Source organism: Phascolarctos cinereus, unplaced genomic scaffold (genome assembly GCF_003287225.1).
Source record: "Phascolarctos cinereus isolate Bilbo 61053 unplaced genomic scaffold, phaCin_HiC Scaffold_9;HRSCAF=440, whole genome shotgun sequence".
In the NCBI taxonomy this organism is placed as follows: Eukaryota; Metazoa; Chordata; class Mammalia; order Diprotodontia; family Phascolarctidae; genus Phascolarctos; species Phascolarctos cinereus.
The window spans coordinates 247,578,895-247,596,334 of record NW_027556402.1 but is presented as its reverse complement, the minus strand read 5'-3'; the positions used below and the strand labels follow the sequence as shown (position 1 = coordinate 247,596,334).

Here is a 17,440-nt window from a genome sequence, read left to right as displayed (position 1 = left end):
TTACCTAAATAAAACAGAAAAAGAGGAGATCAATGAATTGGGCATTTGACTAAAAAAAAAACTAGAAAAAGAACAAATTAAAAATCCTCAATTAAACACCAAATTAGAAATATTAAAAACCAAAGGAAAAATTAAGAAAATTGAAATTAAGAAAACTATTGAACTAATAAATAGAACTAAGAACTGGTTTTATGAAAAACCCAATAAAATAGATAAACCCTCAATTAATTTAATTACAAAAAGAAAAGAGAAAAACAAATTACTAGTCACAAGAATGAAAAAGGTGAATCTACCACCAAGGAAGAGGAAATCAGAACAATAATTAGGAAGTATTTTGCCCAACTGCATGCCAACAAATTTGACAATTTTAGTGAAATGGATTCATATTTGCAAAATAAATTGCCCAGATTAAGAGAAGAGGAAGTAAAATACTTAAATATGCCCATCTCAGAAAAAGAAATTGAACAAGTCATTGATGAACTCCCCAGGAAAAAATTTCTAGGGCCAGATGGATTTACATGTGAATTCTATCAAACATTTAAATAACAATTAATTCCAATACCATATAGACTACTTGGGAAAATAGATGAGGAGTCTTACCAAATGCTTTTTATTATACAAATATGGTGCTGATACCTAAAGCAGGAAAAGTCAAAATAGAGAAAGAAAATTATAGACCAATTTCTGTAATGCATATAGATGCAAAAAAAATTAAATAAAATATTAGCAAATAGATTACAGCAACTTATCACAAGAATAATACACTATGACCAGGTAGCATTTATACCAGAAATGCGGGACTGGTTCAATATTAGGAAAACTCTCAGCATAATTGAGCATATCAACACCAAAACTAACAGAAACCACACAATGATCTGAATAGATGCAGAAAAAGCTTTTGACAAAATATAACATCCATTCCTACTAAAAACACTAGAGAGCATAGGCATAAATGGAGTCTTCCTTAAAAACAATAAGTAGCATCTACCTAAAACCTTCAACAAGCATTATATGTAATGGGGACAAGCTAGAAAGGTTTCCAGTAAAATTAAGGGTGAAACAAGGATATCTATCATCACCACTGTTGTTAAATATCATACTGGAAACTTTGCCTTTAGCAATAAGAGAAGTAAAAGAAATTGAAGGCATTAGAATAGGCAAAGAAGCAACAAAGCTATCAGTCTTTGAAGATGACATACAGATATACTTAAAGAACCCTAGAGAATCAAGTAAAATACTACTTGAAATAATAAACACCTTTAGCAAAGTTGCAGGCTATGAAATAAACCCACATAAATCATTGGCATTTCTAGAAATTACCGACAAAGCCCAACAGCAAGAGACAGAAAGAAAATTCCATTTAAAGTTACTGTAGACATTATAAAATATTTAGGAGTCTACCTCCCAAAAAAAAAAACCCAGGAACTTTATGAGCACAATTACAAAATACTTTTCACACAAATGAAGTCAGATCTAAATAATTAGAAAAACATCAGTTGCTCATGGTAGGCTGACCTAATATAATAAAAAATGACAATTCTACCTAAGCTAATTTACTTATTCAGTGCCATACCAATCAAACTACCAAAAATTGTTTTATAGAGTTAGAAAAAATAATAACAAGATTCATTTGGAAGAACAGAAGATCCAGAATATCAAGGGAGCTAATGAAAAGAAATGCAGGGGAAGGTGGCCTATCCATTCCAGATCTTAAATTCTATTGTAAAGCAGCAGTGATCAAAACTGCTTAGTACTGGCTAAGAAATAGAGTGGTGGATCAGTGGAACAGGTTAAGTATGCAAGACATAGTAGTCAATGACTGTAGTAATCTATTATTTGATAAACCCAAAGACCCCACTTTTCTGGGATAAGAACCCACTTTTTGAAAAAAAAAACTGCTTGGAAAACTGGAAAACAGTATGGCAGAAACTAGGAATTGATCAATATCCCACACCATATTCCAAAATAAAGTCAAAATGGCTTCATGATTTAGATATAAAGACTGGGACAGCAAGGAATAGTTTACCTATCAGATTTGTGGAGAACAAAAGAATTCATGACCAAACAGGAGACAGAGAATATTAAGAAAAGCAAAATAGATAACACTGATAACATTAAATTGAAAAGTTTTTGCATGAACAAAGCCAATGAAACTGAGATCAGAAGGAAGGTAGAAAATTGGGAAAGAATTTTTACAACCATTGTTTCTGATAAGGGCCTCATTTCTAGAATATGTAGAGAATTAAGTCAAATTTGTAAGAGTACCAGTCATTCTCCAATTCATAAATGGTCAAAGGATAAGAATAGGCAGTTCTCAGATGAAGAAATTGAAGGTGTCTTTGGTCATATGAAAAAATGCTCTGAGTCACTATTGATTAAAGAAATACAAATAGAAACAACTCTGAGGTACCACATCACACCTATCAGATTGGCCAAGATGACAAAAAAAGAAAATGAAAAATGTTGGAGAAGTGGGAAAATTGGATCATTAATGCATTGTTGGTGGAGTTGTGAAATGATCCAACCATTTTGGAAAGTAATTTGGAACTATGCCCAAAGGGCTATAAAAATGTGCATACCCTTTGACCTAGCAATAGCACTTCTAGGGTTATATCCCAAAGAGATCATACAGATGGGAAAGGGGACCCACATGTACAAAAATATTCATAGCAGCTCTTTTTGTGGTGGCAAAGTATTGGAAATTGAGAGGATGCCCATCAATTGGGGAATGGCTGAGCAAGTTGTGGTATATGAATGTAATGGAATACTATTGTGCTATAAGAAATGAAGAACAGGCTAACTTCAAAAAACATGGAAAGACTTGCATGGACTGATGCTGAGTGAAATAAGCAGAACCAGGAAAATGTTGTACAGTAATAGCCACATTAAGTGATGATTAATATAGATAGACTTAGCTTTTCTCAGCAATTCAAGGATCCAAGACCTCTCTAAAGGCTTCACGATAGAAAATGCTATCCACATCCAAAGAAAGAACTATGGAATTTAAATGCAGATCGAAGCATACCATATTGGCTATTTTTTTTTCTCTTCTGTTGAGTTTGTTTCCTCTTTCTGGTGGTTCCTCCTATTGGTTCTAATTCTTACAACATCACTAGTATGAATGTACATGTATAACATATCAGATTGTGCACCATCTTCAGATTGTGGTGGGGAGGAAGGGGCAGAAAATTTTAAACTCAAAAGCATTTGGATTTGATTGTTGATAAATCAAAATAAATTAATAAAAAAATAAAAGAAAAAAGTTAGTTAAAAAGAAGAGAAGAAAAAAAAGGTTGTCATTTAAGTTACTTCAAGAAGAACCATTAGTTCATAAAGAAAAAGATTCTGGATGGATAACTTCGGACTCTACTACCACTAAAAGTCACTTATAACCTGTAAAAATATACGCAGTTTTTAATATTTTCTAATAGCCATAGTGGCTGTTATGACCAGTACTTACCCTAGAGAAAACAGTCAGAGTCATGGGATTGAATTCTGACTGTGCTACTTACTACCTGTATGACTGTGAAGTCACCAACTTTCCTCATTTTCTTTTCTTTTCTTTGTTTTTTTTTTTCCTCCCCACAAAACAGGGATGTTGATTGAATAGCTTCTCTATGGTCTAATCCAGTTCTAGAGGTACAACCCCAACAAATGGTTAAACTTAATTTCAAGATAAATTATTTTCTGACACAAAACTTAAAGACTGATAAATCTAGAAGAGAATCTTAGTACCTCACAGAGTGTAAGAGCTGGAGGACATCAGAGGGCATCAGATCCGACCCTTACCTGGACACGAATCCATAAAACATAAATAACAAGTAGTTATCCATGTTACATTTGAGGACAACCAATAAAGAGGAGTCCAACCTCCTCTTGAGCAACACATTGCTTGTTTTTCACTCCTCTGATTATTAGGAAAATGTCTTTTACAGACAAATTGACTTGTTTACAAGTTTCATCATTGTCTTTAGTCTCAACCTCTGAGGTCAAATGGGGGAAAATGTATTCCCACTTTCATATGCAGATACATCCAGAAGGATAGTTATTCTACCCTCCCTAAAATTTATTTTTTTTTCCAGACTAAACATTTCTATTACCTTCAAAAAATATTCTCATGGTCTGTTCTCTAATCTCACCATTCTTGCGGCATTCCTTTGGATTCGCTGTGGCTTGTCGAAATCTTTAAAATGTGACATCAGGAAGTGAACGTAATATTCCAGATCTAGTTTATTAAAGTGTCCAACAATAGCAAGGTCTTTTTCTATCTTGACTCTGTGCCTTTTTGTGATGTAAAATATGAGACCTAGTAGAAATAGTAGAACATGATAACAACTTACATGTTTCTACATTGTGTAGCACTTCAGGTTTACAACTTTATAACTTAAAGCAATCCCATGAAGTATGTGTTTCAAGTATTATCATCTTCATTTTATGGCTGATGAAAATGAGTCAAAAAATGCTGATTATTTCAAGATAAACAAGTGGACAATATGAGACCCAGGACGACAGTCCATTCATCTATGTTCTACCACCTAGTAAATGCTTAATAAATTCTTACTGATTAACTGACTCCAAGTACAGCATACTCTCCTGTGCTGCTTAGTGACCTTAGAGAATACTTACTGCAATACTCATCTCACAGGTTCTACTAACTATGTAACTTTGGAGAAAATCTCACGACTCCCTGGTCTGTTATTCTTCAGATTTAAGATGAGGAGGTTAAACTAATAGTTAATGCTTCTGTTTCTATGATTCTAGTCTACAGAATTCTTCTGACTTGGTAGTAACTTTGTCAAAAGAAAAAAAAGGAAAGGCATGTAGTTATTCAGGCATAAATCTGTGATCTTCAAATGGAGGGCAAAGACAGGGACCACAACTTCTTCATTTTTGCATCTTGCAAAGTATCTAATAGAGGTTCAGCGCCTGGCACATAACAGGCATTTCAAAATTGTTGACATTAACACTTCCCTAAGTATTTATTCAATGAATGAATACATGAAAATAAACCTGATTAAAGTGAAATAATTATCTTCATCTAAATGCAGGTGACATAGTCATAAAGGACTAACGTCCATAAGAAAAACAGATTTAGATTAGAGTTTTCATCCTTGTAGTTTGTCATGCAAAAGCGATAGTGGGTGACAATGAGAAAGAATGTACTCAAGCTCAGAATTAGGAAGCTACTGTAATTCTCCTCATATCAGATCTAGTTTTGAAATTGTATACCCTCCCTGTGGAATAGAAGAACAGAGATTGCAAATTAAGCAGATTATGAATATCATGTATTTAAATCACTTATATGTATTTTCCACTAGTTATTCGGTGTCTCAGTGGGGAATAGTCCTAGAGGGATGCAACTTATTCACCTTCTGGGACAAAGAAGCACTTAAAGATTGTAAACAAATGAGTAAGTAGATCTTTTAGGAAATTAGTGGAGATGTTGAAGATTACTTCCTGAAAAGTTTCTTCTTCTCCCAGATTATGAAACAGATAATTTAATAGAAACATGTTATAGTAGAAGAACATCAGATTGGTGGTAAAATAATTTGGATTCTAGTTATATCTCTGTCTACTTTTTAGGTGAGGTCATAAATGCAGAACTTATGTTCTATGACCATCAGTTTCCTTATCTGAAAAATGAGATACTAATAACTGCCATATTCAAAAGATTCAGAGGCTTTCATTTATTTTAAAGCAACAATGTCTTTGGAGTTCCATTCAATCCTTCCACTGTTGTCTTATCATGGAATAGAAGAAGCCCTGGATTTTCCAAGAATATATCAATAGAGTAAAACTTCTAGAAAATCCTATTATATTTGTAAGGTTTTAAATTAGAGATTAGGGTTAGGTTTTATTTTCCTGACATCTTAGCTTCAGATTAGCTAAACACATTGAGGCCTTTCAAACACTCCAGACTATGGCTCCCACATATGTTTCCAATGTTATTATAGTTGACACATTTTTAAATAGTCTGTCTTGTAGACAAAATTGCTGAGCAGCTGAAAAATGGGAAGGAAGCACTTGAGATCCAACATGAGAGTGAACTGTCTGCTGAAAAACTACAGGAAATCAATCAATTAACAAGTATTTGTTACCACAAAAGGAAATATAACACTTAAATAACTTTATCTTAGGGATTAAAAAAAAAGAAATTGAAAAAGCCATCAATGAGCTTCTGAAGAAAAAAATCATCAGGATCAGGTGAAATCACAAATGAATTCTGCTAAATATTTAAAGAATGGCTAATTCTAATACTATATAAAATATTTGAGAAAAGAGGGGAAGAAATGGAATCCTACCAAAATAATTTTATGACAAAATAAGGGACTGATACCTAAACCAGAAAGAGAAAAAAAAAAAAGAAAAAGGAAACCCTAGACACTATTTGACAAAAACTGCTTGGGAAATCGGAAAGTAGTTTAGCAGAGACTAGTTATAGACCAACATCTCATACTGTGTACTAGATTAAGGTCAAAGTGGGCACCTGATGTGACATAAGGGTGATATCATAAGCAAATAAGTGTGTAATGGAGTATTTTACTTGTCATATTCATGTGTATGAAAAGAATTACAAACAAAGGTGAGGTAAAGATTATTACAGGAGGTTAAAAATGATAGTTTTGATTATACCACATTAAATTTATTTTTCATTAACTGAGTCAATTCTGTAAGAATGAGTCATTTTTCAATCAATAAATAGTCAAAGGACATGAATAGGCACTTTTCAGAAAAAGAAAGTGAAACTAAATATAATTCTATTAAAAAAATGTTCCACTTAGTTCTTTCTGTATTTGAGAATTGAGGCCTTAATCAGAGAACTTTGCTGTAAGTTTTCCCAGTTTCTGGTTTTCCTTCTAATTTTGCCTGCATTAGTTAAATTTATGATTTTTAAAAAAAATTTATATATCAAAATTATCCATTTTGTTTCTCAAGATCCTCTTTACTTTTGTTTGGTCATAAATATTCCCCTATTGCTAGAACTGACATGTATATATTTTCCATGCTCTCCTAATTCACTAAAAAATATCACTATTTTTTGTCTAAATCACTTATCCATTGTTGTCTTATCTTGGCTCATAGTGTGAAATAAATGGTCTATTCTCAATTTCTGCCAAACTGCTTTTTTGGTTTCTAGAAATTTTTATCAAATGATGAGTACCCAAAAGATTGGCTCTTGAGTCTTACAAACAGTGGATTACTATGATAATTTGCTGCCATCAGTTTTGTAGCTAATCTATTCTTTTGATTCATGAATCAATTTCTTAGCCAATGCCAGAAATCTTGATGATTGCTGCTTGATAGGATAATTTGAAATCTGGTTTTGTCAGGCTGCCTGTCATCACTTTAAAAAAAATTGTATATAAATATATTCCTTTCTATCCCCATTCAATGATAAGATCCTTCCTTTTACTTCTTCTCTACCCTTACTGCTTCTTCCCTCCCTTTTATCTCCCCTCCCTTTTCTTTCCCCTTTTCCCTTCTACTGCCTTTGGGCAAGTTAGATTTCTATACCTAACTGATTATGTTATTCCCTTCTTGCTGCCAAATCTAATGAGAGCAAGATTCAAACAGTGCTCATCTCCCTCCCTTCTTTCTCTCTGCTGTAATAGGTTTTTGTGTCTTTTCCTCTGATGAAATATATCCTTGTCTGCCTCCTCCTGTCCTTTTCTCTCAGTACATTTTCTTAGATGAGATTAACCTAACCCACCTACTTGGATCCATTTAATCAACTTGATTAGATTTTTTTAAATCATTTCATCAAAGTCAACTTATAACCACCACCTTTACGTGTACTCCTTTAACATGGTGTAATAACAATACAGTTCTCAAGAGTTGCAAGTGTCATCTTCCCCTGTAGGGATATAAACAGTTTGCCCTAATTAATAACATGTATCTTTCTGTCCCGTTTACCTTTTCATGTCTCTCTTGAGTCTCGTATTTGAAGATCAAATTTGCTGTTGAGCTCTGGTCTTTTTTTTTTTTTTTTTGCTTTTTGGTGAGATGATTGGGGTTAAGTGACTTGCCCAGGGTCACACAGCTACTAAGTGTTAAGTGTCTAAGCTGGATTTGAACTCAGGTCCTCCTGACTCCAAAGATCTATTTAAGGCACCACCTAGCTGCCCCTGAGCTCTTATCTTTTTATCAGGAAGGTTTGGAAGTCCCCTATTTCATTGAATATCCATCTCCTCCTCTGAAATAATACGTTCATTTTTACTGGGTAGTTCATCCTTGATTGTAACCCAAGTCCCTTTGCTTTATGGAATATCATATTCCATGCTCTACAGTCTTTTAATGTAGAAACTGCAAGGTCCTGAATAATCCTGACTGTGGCTGCAATATGTTTAAATTGTTTCTTTCTGGTTGCTTACAGTATTTTCCATTTGACCTGGTAGTTTTGGAATTTGGCTACCATATTCCTTGGCATTTTTAATTTGAGATCTTTTTCAGGAGGTGGTCGGTGGATTCTTTCTATGGTTATTTTGCCCTCTGGTTCTAGGACCACAGGGCAGTTTTCCTTTATGATTTCCTGAAAGATACTGTCCAGGCTCTTTTTTTCATCCTGATTTTCAGGCAGAGTGATAATTTTTAAATTGTCTCTCCTGGATTGATTTTCCAGGTCATTTGTTTTACCAATGAGGTATTTTACACTTTCCTCTATTTTTTCATTCTTTTGTTTCTGTTTGACTGATTCTTGCTCTCTCATAGAGTCATTAGCTTCTGCTTGCCCAATTTTAATTTTTAACAAATTGTTTTCTTATGTTAGATTTTGTACCTCCTTCCTCATTTGGCCAATTGTATTTTTTTAGGAACTTGTTTTCTTCAGTGTACTTTTTTTTTCTAGTTGGCCAATTGAATTTTTTAAGGATTTGTTTTCTACAGTTAATTTTTGTCCTTCCTTTTCTAAGCTATTGACTCTCTTGCACACCTCTCATTTCTTTTCCCATTTTCCCTTCTACTTCTCTCATTTGACTTTTAAAATCCTTCTTGAGCTCTTCTAAGAGGGCTTTTTTGGGCTTCAGGCCAGTTCATATTCCCTTTTGCGGTTCCAGATTTTGTTTGTTGACAATGTTGTCCTCTTCCAAATTTCTGCCTTGATCTTCCCTTATCTCGTAACATGAATCTATGTTACATTTCTTTTTGCTCATGGTGCTTGCTTATTTCCTGGCCTTTAAAGAGACTGAGCTCTCCTGCTGGGGAGCAGAGGGCACTAACCCAAGCTTCTTGTGTTGGAAGCCTAGGGCTTGGTCACTGGCTTTGTGTGCTGGAGCCTCCAGTGTTGGCAGTTGGAGGCTACAGGTTTCTGACAGCTTACCTGGTCTTGGGCTGGAATCAACAACACTGGAACTCTGGGGGTAGGATTAGGTAGTGTGGCCCTGGAAATTTCTTGCTTACATGGGCCTTTCCTTCCTTTCACTTTCTTTAGCTCCTTTCAGATGGATTTTGCAGGATGTTTACCTGCCTGGGGCCTCTCGGAGCACTGCTTCCCTTAGTTTTGCTGAGGCACTGGGAGACCCAGTTGCTGTAGAATGCTGGGGCACCTGGTGGTTTTCCAAACTGGTTTCCCTTGCCCTCACTGAGGCACTTGGGGGCCTAGGTGTTGGTGTTTTCCTGCTCCACCACCTGGGTTTCAGAATCTCCTCCTGGTATGCTGAGGTGAGGCTTTCTGCTAGCTTGCTATGACACCACACATTCTGTACTGCTCACCTTCCCCCAGGGCAAGAAGGGCCTTTCTCTTTAATCCCTCAAGCTACCTGGGCTACTGGATTGCTGCACCCCATCTTTCTTCTGGTTCAGCTGTTCCAGGGTTTTTCCTGGGGCAATAATTTCTGACTTTCAGAGCTTAATATGGGAGCATAAGAGTGACTTACTTCTTACTCTGCCATCTTGGCTCTTGGAAGCATAAGTTCACATTTTGACTTCTTATTTGTATGTGTTATGAGACATTGGTCTATGCCTGCTTTCTACCAAAATGCTTTCAAGTTTTCTTAGCAATTTTTTGGAAATGGTGAGTTGTTGCCCCAAACCTTGGAAATTAGTGTGTATCAAACACTAGATTACTAGGGTCATTTAGTACTCTGCATTGTGTACCTAACCTGTGTCACTGATCCAGCATTTTATTTCTCAGCTTGTACTAGATTGTTTCAATGATTACTGCTTTTAAAAATAGTGTGAAATCATATACTTCTAGGCTACCAGTCTTCACTTTTTTTTTATTGATTCCATTGACATATTTTCCCATTTGTCCTAGAAAATATTATAATTATTTTTTCCTTACTATATAAAATGCTTATTTGGAAGTTTGGTATGGAACTGAATTTGTAAATATAATTATGATTATATTTATACATAATTATATAAATTATAATCTATGTATAATATTATATATAATTATGATTTTTCTTACAATATTTCAACTAAGATCTGAGCCATTAGTATTTTTACAACTGTTTGAACCTGTATTTGTGTGAAAAATGCCATATTTTCTTGGTAACTAGGTGGTGCAATGGATAGAAGGTTTGGCCTGTAGTTCAAATCTGGCCTCAGCCACTTACCAGATTTAAGACCCTGGGCAAGTCATTAACTCTATTCATCTTAGTTTCCTCATGTGGAGAAAGAACTGGAGAAGAAAACAACAAACTACTCTGGTATCTCTGCCAATAAAACACAAAATAGGGTCACAAAATGTTGAATATGTGTGAACAATCACAAGAAGCAGTCTTTTAAATGTCAATATTTTATAGGTGCTATTGTAGGACTTTGAAACATGGAACACAACAGTGTTAAAAAACTGAACACATAACTCTAGAGGCAGTCCACACCATTTTCCAGCAGTTCTAATTTTGTGGTGAATCAGTATAGCTTAGTGAATAGAAGCCTGCTTTAGTAGAGTGAGAAACGGTAGAGATAGATCCAGTCTAACATCGCAAAGACATATGAAAGTAAGAGGAGTTCAGCCATTTTAAGCCACATATGATTCTTCATGACACCACTTGTTTTTATTTTGTTTTGTTTTGACATTGAAATAGTTTACCATTTCCTCCTGCAGCTCACTTTACAGATAAGTAAACTGATGCCAATAGGGTTAAGTGAATTGCCCAGTGTCACACAGCTAGTGTCTGAGGCCAGTTTGAACTCAGGAAGATGAGTCTTCTTGACTCCAGGACCAGTATTCTATACACTCTAAAACTAGAGACCAAAACCAGTGGTCCTAAATTTTGATAGGGCAAGAGATGATGCCTGACTCAGACAATAAAATAAACTAATAGGATTTGATAGGTTCTCTGGCAAGTAGTTTTCCCACTTATCACAAATCCTTGTATTTAAAGAAACTCAAGAAAATATAATACTGCCCTCATCTGGACTCACCCATCCCATCAATATTCTTGGTTAATATGTGCCTGGTGTGAGATCTATAATTTGCCTTTTGTGACTTAAGGATATTGTTTCCTCTTGCATTATGCATGTATTGTTTACTCTGAGTAGAATTCCAGTTTCTTAAGTGCAGGGACAGTTTTGCTATTATGTTCTAATTTCCAGGACCAAGTCCAGTCTACAGCATAGCAGCTGCTTAATAAGTGGCCCTTAGATAATAGTGAATTGGAAGAGATCATGAAGAAGGAGACAGGAAAGATTATTTAGATGTGAAAAAAAAAATAAGAGAGGGAAATGAACAAACAGAAGTCGTGGATGGAAGCTCCCAAAAGACATTAGTTTTACTTTATGTATTGATATTCTTGTTTTCCCCAAAGGACAAAAATTAAACACAAGTTTATGGCTTTTGCTTGTTTCTTCTTGATTCTAATTCTTAAACTAAAATTCATGTTTAAAATGAAGAGTTATAAGTCCTTCTGTTATGTTAAACATAAAATCCCTTTCCTGACAATGTGCCTGTATGTATTGAACATTATTTCCCTGGGGCCTGATTAGAGAATGCATGATAGTAAAATAATTCTATGTTCTGACTTATGGTATTAAGGAACATTGAGATTTGATAGTGATCTAACTGCTAGCCAAGTACTGCCTTCAATTCTATAGAGATCTCTATTTAACAACATTTTCCCTCATTGTAGGTTTGACCAGTGAATTAATACTCACCAATACATAAATGCTTATCATTCCTCTTAAGGAAAACAAACAAACAAAGATATGCAGTCCATTCAGCCCCTTCTAACAGTAATCACAATTACTTATTTTTCCAATTTTTAAATTATTTACTTTAACTGTTACCATAACTTTTTTAGAATGTGTGCACTGTTCATGTGGAAGAGCTGCATTAGTACCTAATGCAACCTTTTTGAAGTGATCAGTAATCAGTCTAATAATGTCATTAGGTAATCAGTTTAGTAATGCCATCACCATCCCCACACATTCATTGCATGTGTCCAAGGTGCCCTTCTTTGTTGAATCCCCATTCAAGGAACATGTAATATCTTTAGAGAAACAATAACCTCTCTCCATCTCAGATGTTTGATATCTATGTTTAGGAATGAAAGGGCAATGAATGAAACAGTACACTTTGAATATAGAAACTCTGAAGTCCTTCATAGCCTAACCCTGTCCTTCTTGTCCAGTCTTTTTAAACTATGTTTCTTCCCACTCTTTAACCAATGACACTGACCAATTAGCTGATTCACAAACAAGACACTCCAAGTCTCAGCTCTGGTCATTCTCTCACCAATTCCCCCTTTCCTGGAACATCCTTCTTCTCTGTTCTGCATACGACTTCCCCAGTTTCTTTAAATTTCAAAGAACAGTCTACCTTCTATAGGAGGCTTTCCTTAATCCCTCTTAATTCAAGAACTCTAACTCTGGTAACTATTTCCCATTTATTTTATATATAACTTGTTTTATGTATATTTTTTTCCATGTTGTCTCCTCTATTAGATGTCACCTCTTTGTATGTAGAGATATTTTTTTCCTTTTTTTTATATCCAGCATTTATCAGAGTGCTTGGCACATAATAGGTGCTCATTAAATATTTATTGATCAATTGTTGACTTAATATAGACTTCCAAATGCAGGTATACTTTTCCTTTGTCTTTGACTAATTCTAGATCCTAGTGCTTACCAGCAGCTAGCCACTTCCTGTTCATTTTCACTATGACTTTCACAAATATTTTAAATGTGGTCCAACACTGAGCTCGATATTGCTGTGCGTGTACCACAGTGCCTGATCCAGTGAACATAAGAGTGTTTGTTAGGAAAATGCGTATTTTATGATGATGATGATAATGATGATGATGAAAATCATAAAGAGGAAGGGGAGGAAGAACAGTGGGAGCCTGGATGATGATAAATGGTGTGCAATTGTGATAATTGTTGTGTTTACAATGAGACATTACACCTCCGTGAGTTAACACAGCTTATTATAGGAGATAAAATATAGAATGCTGAATTTATAATCGGGGATACTTGGTTTCAACCTTGTGCACAATGTTTATCCACTTGATGATTTCAACAATTTATTTAACATTTGTGGAGGCTTAGTTTCTTCATTTGTAAAATGGGGTTAAACTACCTATTACACTTTCATCATAAAATTATTATGAATCTTCAATAAAGCAATATTTATGAACTTTATCTACAAATGTCAGGTACTATTCTTTTTTTTTCCCCCGCAGAAGAAATCACCAACCAAAGTTATGATCCCCTAGTGGCATAGTATATAACAAAGCAGATTTATTTTACAGAGATATTTTGTACTAAATCCTCTAATACTTCTTTTCAATTAAATGATCCCCTAAGCAAGGATTTACTAATGTTTGACTAAAAAAAAATACATAACAAACAAATATCATCCTTTGACTTCATATTAAGAGAAATATCAGAGAGTACTTGTCAAAGAAACCTATCAGAAATTTATTTGCATAAAATAATGCAATAGGGGGAAAAAAGAAACTGCATTGTTCATTTCAGAGAAAATTTACATCATTTTTTAAAGAGTTTTTTCAAGACACCTTTCACCTCCTTGTTCCTCAAGCTGTAGATCAAAGGGTTGAGCATGGGGATGATCAGAGTGTAAAAGACAGAGGCCATCTTGTCTGTGTCAAAGGAGTGGCTAGACTGAGGCTGCAGGTACGTGAAGAGAAGTGTCCCATAGAAGATAACCACCCCTGTGAGGTGAGAGCCACAGGTGGAGAAGGCTTTGTGCCTGCCCTCAGAAGAGTTCATCCTAAGGATGGTCACAAGAATGAATATGTAGGAAATAAGGATAATCAAGAGGGAAGAAACCAAATTAAATGCAGAAAAGGTCATGATGATCAGTTCAGCCTCACTTGTGTCTGAGCATGCAATGGACAATAGAGGGAGACTGTCACAGTAGAAGTGTCTTATTATATTTGAGTCACAGAAAGATGATTTAAAAGTCTCAGTTGTGATCACTAGACATACCATGATGCAGTAGAGGTAAGAGATAGCCACCAAGATCCAACATACCCTGTCTGACATAATGACCGTATAGTAGAGGGGCTTGCAGATAGCCACATAGCGGTCATAGGCCATGGCTGACAAGATAAAAAGTTCACTGGCAATAAATATCCCAAAGAAAAATAGCTGTACTGCGCATTCATGATAATAAATCACATTTTTCTCCTTTATGAAACTAACCAACATTTTTGGCCCAACAGCTGAGGAATAGCCAAGGTCAACAAATGCCAGATGCCTGAGAAAGAAGTACATAGGGGTTTGGAGATGGGAATCCACACTGGTCAGGATGATCAGGCCCAGATTTCCAAGAGCTGTAGCCATGTAGTTGAGGAAAAACACAACAAAGAGGGGACACTGCAGCTCAGGATGGTCTGTGATGCCCATGAGAATGAATTCAGTTACCTGGCTCCTTGAGGTTTCATTCAACTGGATCATTATTTTATCGAAGGAAAATAATCTGAGAATAAAATAAAAACCCCTTTAAGCACTGTTTGCATCAATAATTAGGCAGTTATTTAATACAAATATTTTAGGTAAAATTATCAGGAACTTTAGAATTAAGTGCAGTTTAATTTCATCAATTTAGGGATGATAATATATGACATTGTATTATATCTTATATATCATATCAAATCAACATATCAGCATTGTGTCATCAAGTGAAAAGTGAATGTGGTTTTATTTACAAAATATGGAATGGATTATAAAATCACTTATCTCCAAGTGAAGTGACAAAATATTTTGAATATATTTTTTAAAAATATAACAAATCAATGGGTCAAAATTATAACAGAATCCTGAAGGATAGCAGAGTGTTTAAGAATATCTTATAGAAAAAGTTGTGGTGAAATGGGTATCAATTGGCTTTGAGGCTAAGGAGAGATTGTATAAAGATATATCCACCACTTTTTCAAGTAACATAGTGTTGGTCATGTTACCTGCTGATTTTGGGGCAATGGTCTTTGACTAACAGTTGCAAAGTGATGGCCCACAACAAGAGATGGAATCTCCTTCAGAGAAGGGCCCTTACCTTTGAAGAGAAAGGCCCAGGTTTAATTACTGTGTTTCCCTCTTGCAGTTATTTCTTGTGTGACATCCAGAGAGACTCCATATATCTACTCACTCTCTGTAGTCTCCGTTCTCTTTGCCTTAGCAGAGAGAATTTTTTTTTCTGCCTAGATTATAGAGATGAGCTAGACATACAATTTTAGTGTTTTAATGGCTTTCCTTGCCAGAGACAGGAAAGGATTTTATTTTTAAAAGCATGCTTGTTCTTCAGATGATGTCCGGTTGCTTAACACTGATCTCAAAGATCACTGGAATCCCATATATTATTAGCTATCAATATCCCTTGACAGAAGCTCTTTGATATGTCTGATTGCAGAAAGCTCCTTTCTGCAATAGTTAGTTGTCATGACTAGCAGCTTTCATCTGATGGCTTTCCTATGATCGTTTTATGCCATTACAATTTGAGTGAATTCCTATATGGCTCCTGAATTGTCCCATTTGCCCCAAAACTAGGCATAGTGATTTTCTCTCTTTTTTTTTTAAATCAGCTGCTTAGATTCTATATTTTTGATACCTATTTCAATGAAAAGATCACGAAGAATAATGTTACCTGCTTCTCTGGAAAGGTAAATCTTCTGTGGCTTGCTCACGAGATCTGTACGCAGAGTGAGACTTTATGGTTTTCTCAGTCCCCATGAGGCCATGTGCCTGAAGCACTTAGAAAACTTAATGCATTTCTTATGATCATGATATCAAAATTGCCAGGTCAGCAATAAGTGACAATGTTACTAGTTTACTTAATTTCAAGAAGCATTTATTAAATAACTACCCTGTTCCAGGCTTCTGTTTGTAGGTGCTATATCCTAGTTTCATCAAGCCCAAGAATGTTGCACAGGCTCATGAAAGAAGTCTGCAACCAAGCAGAACAGTTTAGTTTAACATCCATACACTAAAAGCCAAATAGATGAAGAATATCTGCTACCCAGAATATAGCATAAAGTTGAATGAGTAACGAAAGGAGTTTTCCTTTTTGGATGCACCTTTACAACTGATTCAGACAAATGGACTTAGATATGGGCACCAAAACTAACCAGGGAAAGGTAAGCAGGCTGGATTGCCTTTAGCGAATTAAAATATATATTTTAGGAGCAAAGTCTTGTAATGGCTAAAGCTCTGTAAAATAAGTCTAATAACAGCATCAACAATAGCATTGTTGAGGATCAAATGAAATTTTTATCAGGCAACTATGTGCCCCAATGGATATGTTTCTGGGCCTGAAGTCAGAAAGCACTGATTTCAAAAGTTGTCTCAGATATACAGGAGCAGTCTGAAGCTCATCATGTATATTATTTTCAGTCGCCTTCATTTTCAAACGGTGATCATAGCTCTTCCTAGGGGAATTGTTTTGAGCATCAAATGAGATGTTACTTGTAAAAACTTTAGCACAGAGGCTTGCCTATATTAGGCATTAAATGAATGCATAAATGCTTTTAATTACTACTTTTTTTCTGAGAAGGTTAATATATTTTATTTTCCAAAAAAAAATTTAACACTCTTTTTATTGTAGTTCAAACTTATTTTCCTGCTTCTAGCAACTGAGTTCACCCACTGAAAAACCATGCAGTGTGATAGCCATCACACCTGTGCCTGGTGGTCTCAAGATTATCAGGCCTAATGTTATTACAGCACAGATCCAAGTTGTTCTCCGAAGTGGTTGGAGCACTTCACAACTCCAGGAACAATGCAATAGTGTACCTATCTTTCCACACTCCCTCCAATAATTGTTATTTTCCTTTTCTTTCATGATAGCTAATTTCACAGGTGTTAGTTGGTAATTGAGAGTCATTTTAACCTGCTTTTCTCAAATTATTAGTGATTTAGACCACTTTTCCTATGATTATTGATAGTTTCGATTTCCTTATCCTAGAATTGCTTATCTTTTTACTGTTAAATAATTGGGGAAAGTCTCATATTTTTTTTTATTAGAATCAATTCCATATAT

The 17,440-nt window shown here is 35.1% G+C and overlaps 1 protein-coding gene across 1 annotated transcript; it reads right to left on the bottom strand.

Annotated features, from left to right (window-relative positions):
* Window positions 1-13,932: 13,932 nt before the first annotated feature.
* Window positions 13,933-14,891, bottom strand: LOC110199602 (olfactory receptor 8K3-like). The gene has a single exon (XM_020974473.2). The coding sequence runs from the start codon at window positions 14,863-14,865 to the stop codon at window positions 13,933-13,935; it is 933 nt and encodes a 310-aa protein (XP_020830132.1). The 5' UTR covers window positions 14,866-14,891.
* Between the last annotated feature and the right edge of the window lie 2,549 nt (window positions 14,892-17,440).

Excerpts from the sequence above, each read along its gene's own strand:
- LOC110199602 (XM_020974473.2), bottom strand. The coding sequence starts at position 14,865 with ATGATCCAGTTGAATGAAACCTCAAGGAGCCAGGTAACTGAATTCATT.